Raw genomic sequence first — 7,178 nt, forward strand, 5'->3', positions numbered from 1 at the left:
GAACTCGTTGTGTCCCTACTCGACTAGTACTTTGACTTGGATAACCAGATTTACTTTTTTCACCAAGTGTAAGAGACTAAAATTCCAACCTGGGTAAGTGAGACTTCTTATGAATTCCTCTCACAAATTAAACAACCCTAGCGTACGATAGTGTTTGATTGGCTTATTGTAAAATTGAGTTAGATACTTGATAAATTTGAACTCTATTTTAACTGCTAAGAGCATCTCCAATGGTTGAACAAAAGGACTTGCTTGCAAATTCTAAAAGTTTCTAAATAGTTCTTTCAACCATTGGAGAAACTTCACATTTAACTAAACTTAGTTTGAGCAACTAGCTCCATGGAGCTAGTAGTTCAAATGGACCCACAAACAGATATGTACCAATTAAATAAATGTATATAAGTTCATTTAAGCAACAACTCTTATAGCTTAACCATTGGGGAAGTTTGTAGCTTAAAAGTGTTGTAGTTCAAAAATGTGATGTGGAGAGTTAAACTAGTAGGGTTGTTGCTTACCATTGTGGATGCTCTAAGGATCTCGAGCCTTAGTTATTTTCCCATGAGTTTCTAACTCCATTGTCTTTAAAACGAGAGAAATAATCAAATCATATATATAAGTTGGTGATACCGAATTATAAAGCCATACTCGTATGATACTCCCTCCGAGTTGCTATATTGTTCCCATTTGATATGGGCACAATATTTAAGGAAAAGTATTAAAATAGGAGTAAAAGAGTTGTTTGGGGTTAGTGATAGGAGAGAGGGATGAATTATTAGTAGTTAAATAAAGAATTGTGGGCCCAAAACATAAAGGAAAGTAATAAAATAGGAGTAAAAGAGTTGTGTGGGTTTGGTGATAGGAGAGAAGAATGAATAAAATAAGAGTAAAAGTTTCTAAAAATAGAAAGATGAACATTAGTTGAATAATCCGTTTCGTGAAAGAGGGAACATTATAGTGACTGGGAGAGAGTATATGATTCAATTCATTACAATTACACATCGTTGACCAAACGATGTCGTATATAAGTTCCACTTCACTTTTTAAGCGGCAGTGCATACTCTCTTTCAGCTACTTTAGTGTTTATTTTACTATTTCTATCATCAGTTGGTCTTTTTAAGACCGTCTTAACTTAAGACATCCCACGTCTATTCCAATCGTGTATGAGAGTCATTTTAAGTTAAGACCGTCTTAAATAAGAAATGGTGCTCTATTTAAAGGAGAATAGTTTATTAAGGTTTGACTTGATGTCTTTATATCTAAAACTTTTCTCACTTTGGTGACCTGAAGTGTAAGATAGTCAAATTTCCTTTAAGTTAATTAACATATGAAATGCAAAAATAATTATTAAAACATTCTCTCATTCATTGAATTTACACTCTTAAAATTCTCCTCATGTTAAATTGAAAAATGGTAAAATTCAAAGACTCAGAGAGTAAATACGACTCCCATAATTCTTGTGTGCATGACTTATTATGCTTAAAAAAAAAACTTTTTTTAGGATGAAATATAAATTTGAAATTGCACTTTGGGATCACTAAGGCGAGAAGTCTATCAAACTTTTAAACCAAACATAATCGAATCCTTGTGTTAGCAATACAAAGAGGTTGTTCCCGAATGACCCAAGATGAAAATTACGTCGGATACACTCGCATCCTGCGATATTTAAGATTAATTCCATATTGTGCGAGATTGCACTGTTCAAACTAGATTGATTGCAGCTCAACAACTAGTCTATAAGCAACATATTTAAAACTTCTACACAAATCCAAGATCGTTCCAAAAGTGATAAAACATGCATGTATCAACAATGCATGACCGGAAAATGAGAATTCAGGATTTGAGCACTAACCTAGTCAATTTGAACAGTCATCAAATAAAGGACTGCCCAGAGAAAATGAAATAACAGTTCATTCTTGTGATTTGCCACTACTATATAGACAAAATTACTTGGGAGTGGCCGTCTACTCAAACCAGAGCTAGCTGTTGATGAAGTTGGCGCTTGATTTCAAAGTACATAGTTTACAAGGCATGTTCATCGTCTACATTAGTTGCGCCTGAACGTCCTCTTAAGTCCTGCATATAGAAAGATAACCTCAGCCAATCTCTTTATCACCTTTACTCACGGTGCTATAGAACAACCCACATTGACAGTTTTAAGACTTGTTATAAACATACCTATATGAGTCAAGCAAATGGAGTCAAAGACTCGTGAATCTTTGGTTTTGGTTTGTGATGGAATGAATCAATATAACTCACTAAACTAAATGCGCTCTTCTTTTTGTTTTATGGCAAGTCTTTTAAGGTGACGTTCAAAGCAGTTACATTATGGATCTTCAAAAACAGCATCTTTGTGTTGTTAACACAAGGGCAAGGCAGTGGCGAAACCAAATGGAGGGTCATAATTAAAGATAGCAAAACAAAATGCCTTTAAATCTTCAAAAACAGCATCTTTGTGTTGTTAACACAAGGGCAAGGCAGTGGCGAAAGGAGACCCGAGACCAAATGGGGGGTCATAACTCATAATTACTTACATCTTCAAAAACAGCATCTTTGTGTTGTTAACACAAGGGCTAGACAGTGGCGAAAGGAGACCCGAGACCAAATGGGGGGTCATAATTACTTAAATCTTCAAAAACAGCATATTTGTGTTGTTAACACAAGGGCAAGGCAGTGGCGAAAGCATACCCGAAACCAAACGGGGGGTCGTAATTATAAATAGCAAAACAAAATGCCTTTACAAAGACTTGAACCTGGGCTTGTCTTGTGAAATACGGGACAGCTAACTCGTTAATCAAACATTTGTGCATACTAGACATAGAAAAATACACATTATTTTTCCCGTGCGGTCAGTGTATATTTTTGAAGTGGGCACAGGCCAAAAGGTGCGCCACTGAAGCAACAGTGCACATATCTTGACCCTTGTCCTGACATTTGTGGAAGCCCTTGAGGCAACGGGTTAATGATATTATATACGAAGTAACAGAGAGAGATAAATTATAAAACCCTTGCGCAAATACCTGCTCCAAGTAAACATCTGTTGAAGTATTCAGCCGTTGCTTCTTGCTAGCCTTAGCATCCTCATTAGCCGTGGATTGCCGTGAGGAACCAGATCTTAAGGAATACGATGATTTAGGGCTAGATTTTGAGCTTTGAGTATCAAGTCCAAGCTCTGTTTTTAAATTGTTATTAAACCTTTCAATAAAAAGATCTCTTTCCGTGTCAGTGAGAGACAACATAAAATCATGCAACTGAGCCCCATTGAGTGAGTCCAAAACGCCTGGTGTGAAGCTTTCTATAAAATTTTTATTGCTTTTCAGTTCTTCATCAGCAGATTGTGCAGTATTGTCATCCCAGTTGAACGGAAATCCACAAATGAAGTCCCTGCAAACCTACGTTAAAGCAAAACTTCTATTTACATGAGAGAATCATGGTGAAGTCTAGAGGAAAAGCTCTGACAAAAATGACAAGTCGACAACAAGGTTTCCTTGGTGCCTCAAAGGCTCCCGCAAAAGATAATATAAGAAGTGTCAGGCGTAGGCAAACTTACCCCAAATGGGCTTATGATAAAACAAAGAGAGACTATTCCCGGATGACCCATGATTAAAAATGTGTCTAGAATTGCATAAAATGACTGCTCCTTCACACTAAAAAGAAGCACAATCAGTTTATTAAGTCGTTTAGTTTTATTCCATCATAATCTATGACTTAAGAAGACTCCTTTGAAAATGGAACAATGGCTTTAACGTAGGACGTCAAGAAGACACTAACAGAGATTTGAGATGAGAGACACCTAGATTGGCACAATCTCGTAATCAATCAACTCAATAAACAATATAATTAAAATTAATTTTGATACAAGCTTGTACGCAATCATCTAAACGAGTCCATTGAAATTTTGCCACAATCTTTACTCAATCATTTCAATCAAGATGCATAAACATCTGAAAAATCTTGTTTAAGTCTGTCTACTCGCAATCTGAACAGATTTTTACAATTACCCTATTAATCTAATCCATCGATTTTTCTGTAACTACTACGCTAAGTGATGACTTGTGGAAACTTAACTAAGCAATGACATGGCTATGACTTGGCAAACCCTACTTAATACATTGTATACCTTATTACCCCCTTAAATTAACCATAACCCCTCTCTCACCAAAGATGATCAATTATCAACTTTACAAGCCTTTCTTCATTGCACCACCACCACCACTCACAAGCACCATCAACCACCCACACTAGCCTCCCCATTGTCGAACTCCCACTCGATCTCACAACCATCTACGAGCAGTACCACCTTCACACTTGTTGCACCACTACTGGCTTTGCCTTGCCCTCATTGCCCACCAACTTTTGCCTTGCCCTCCTCACACCACCACCAGCGCCACACAAGCTCAAACCTCTAACGAACACTCTTGATCTAGAACTTAATTAAAATCGCTGGGATGTTTGAAATGGGATAGTTGTGCTTAAGTGGGGTAATATGGCTGGTGATTAGGGGTTTGAGTTTCGGTGGGCTACTAGTGGTAGAGGGTAGTTCGTGGGGTTAGGTGGTTATGGGTGGAGTTAGGGTGTTTGCTGTGAGATGATTAATTAGGTTAATTATGTGATTTAATCAAAAGAAATGTCAAATATGTAGCCATGTCATCAATTAATAGAACAAATTGACAAAATAGGATATTAGGGTTACAGTTGGTGGCTAATAATAGAAGTCAGGGGTACCATAGATTTTTCGAAAGTGAAGAGGCACTATGTACAAGTCGCAAGAACACAAGGGTACTATATAGAAGAACCCATTTGAAATTATACAATCTCCTTGAAAAAAAAATAGAAAATGAAGTCATGTAAATAGGACTGATACAGAAATGGTTGAAAAACAATACGAGCTGATGATGGTGCCAAAACAACACAACAGCAATTTGCAAACATGATGTTCACACAGATTTGAGAGGGATTGGTCTTCTATGGTCAACGGCAGGAAAATCCCTCAAAGCACAGGGAAATCCACGGACCTAGTAACAACATTACTAAGACCAATTGCAACTATTTACTATTACAGCCTTTTGGGTGATGTGTAGCAGCTATGAGCGAGCACATTGAGCAATGATATAAACAACAGAATAGATCAGACACCAAAGGTGAACTTAGAGGGTGTTTGGTTGGAGCACTTAGAATCGACCATCCATTCCAATGTTTGGTTGGAGCATTTTGGAATGGAGTTAGATACCTAATGGATTCTAATTCCATTCCAACCCCTTGGAATCCCTTAGTAAGCAGGAGACAGTTATGTACAAAGTACAGCAAACACAATGGATGGATCACGCTGTTCTTACTTACTTCTGAAGTGAAGCCATTTTCTTGTGTGCGAGATTTGTTTATAAAGCCACATAGAGAAATAAGAATGCCATCACAAGTCTCAAGCATTGTAGCTTCATGCCTCTTCACAACTTTTGTAGAGTGAAATTCTCTTGAAGCGTGTCTCCCCGCAGGTGAAGCAAGGTTAAAACTAAAACAACACAACAACAAACATTAAATTAAAAAAATATCCCAAACACCAAACGTGTCAGCCCACTCATATGCTCTTTCAATCACGCCAGTTATACTACTCTTGAGAATCAAAGCAGTCACTCTACATGTGCCCTTGTTCATAATTATGAAAGTTTGAAGTAAAACCCAGCGGAGAAACCCAACGGTAAGATACTCAAAATTAACTAATAACAAAACCACATCCATTTCTTTGCTAATTGCCTATGTTTACACAGACCAAACAAGATCTTCAACCAAATAAATATTATCCTTGAGTTTCCTCTCTAAAGATTAAACCAATACTGAATGAAACAAAGAGTACGGGAATTATGTTTAAAATGAGTAACTCTAATACAGAATTAAAAACTTTGACGAGCCATAGTCACAGTGAAATTCCATCATCCAATACTCAGCAAAATTGACCTGATTATATTTATTTGATTGGCGGTTATCTAGATTACATCGGTATGGGCCTCTTTAAGTATAAATAAAGGGAAATCAAAGGAGGAAGGGATTAACCTCACTGGATGAAATAGTGTTTAAATAGATCAAAAAACAAACAAATGCCACTACATCAAACACTCTAACCAATTAACCAATTACTCACTTAATTAAATAAATCGACACCAATATATTGCGGCAATGCAAAGAAGAATGACAAAACCATCAATATGAGGAAACTTCCACGATTAACACAACCATACTGAGGTAATGTTACACTAACACCGTCTTAAGCTTACAACATCGTCACTATACAGCATTAAAAAAAGTCATCTAAAGCTTAAAAGGGTCTCAAAGGAGGAAATTAAGAATTGAAAGTATGATTACTTCCTAATCTCACTCGGACGACCGCTAACGGCGATCCCCTCTTCGTTTTTTGGTTTCGAAAGCCACCAATCTTCAAGACAAACCTGAAACCCCAACCACATTAATTAAGATACAAATAACAAAGAAATAAAAGAAAACCGTCTTCCAATTATTTGTTTACTTTTGATTAAAATATACGGAGTACTTCATATCTCATTAGGAATAAAAAGGATAAACAATTGATCGGGACGAAGGGAGTATAAATTTACTGGGAAACTGAGCTAATAAAAAATCGGTAAAAAAAACCTCAGTGGTTGAAGTAATACTCCGTCTAGGTTTAGAAACAACTTCGCCGACGAGTTTGCTTATAGAAGGAATGAGAGATCCCTCCATTTTTATGCTCGAAATTGAAACCGTAGAAATTTGGGGGTTTAGGGTTTAGTTTAATTGGAGAGCAATTGACAGAAATTAAATCGACACGGTTTGTGACTTTGTGAGTGCTGTGGCCGTGGAGGGAAATATAAAAGGCCAATTTCGGGGGAAGACGCGGGAAGCTGAAAATCTATCGTTTTTTAGGTGATTTTCTTTTTTCTTTTTTTTAAACGCAAATTTATACCGTTTGAGAATTGAGAGTTTTGGATTATATTGTTGATGGGCGTAATATTCTCGCACCACCGACTCAACACACGAAGCAAGGTCAAAGATATCCACAAAGAAAGTCAACGACTCGATAAACCTAGCCGATCTGACCCATCTAGGTTAGCTGGGTCTCTCGCGACAACTCACCAAAATGGACACATACCCGCGTACTCATATCCAAGACCCGTCTACGTGGCTGCCATAGG

The 7,178-nt window shown here is 37.1% G+C and overlaps 1 protein-coding gene across 1 annotated transcript; it reads right to left on the minus strand.

Annotated features, from left to right (window-relative positions):
- Window positions 1-1,604: 1,604 nt before the first annotated feature.
- On the minus strand, window positions 1,605-6,829 carry LOC141595373 (uncharacterized). Its single transcript, XM_074415341.1, has 5 exons — window positions 6,640-6,829; window positions 6,355-6,437; window positions 5,338-5,506; window positions 3,018-3,389; window positions 1,605-2,073 (listed from the first exon to the last, which is right to left on the minus strand). The coding sequence occupies exons 1-5, from the start codon at window positions 6,724-6,726 to the stop codon at window positions 2,020-2,022; spliced, it is 765 nt and encodes a 254-aa protein (XP_074271442.1). The 5' UTR covers window positions 6,727-6,829; the 3' UTR covers window positions 1,605-2,019.
- Between the last annotated feature and the right edge of the window lie 349 nt (window positions 6,830-7,178).

The sequence above is a fragment of the Silene latifolia genome, chromosome 1, assembly GCF_048544455.1.
Source record: "Silene latifolia isolate original U9 population chromosome 1, ASM4854445v1, whole genome shotgun sequence".
NCBI lineage: Eukaryota > Viridiplantae > Streptophyta > Magnoliopsida > Caryophyllales > Caryophyllaceae > Silene > Silene latifolia.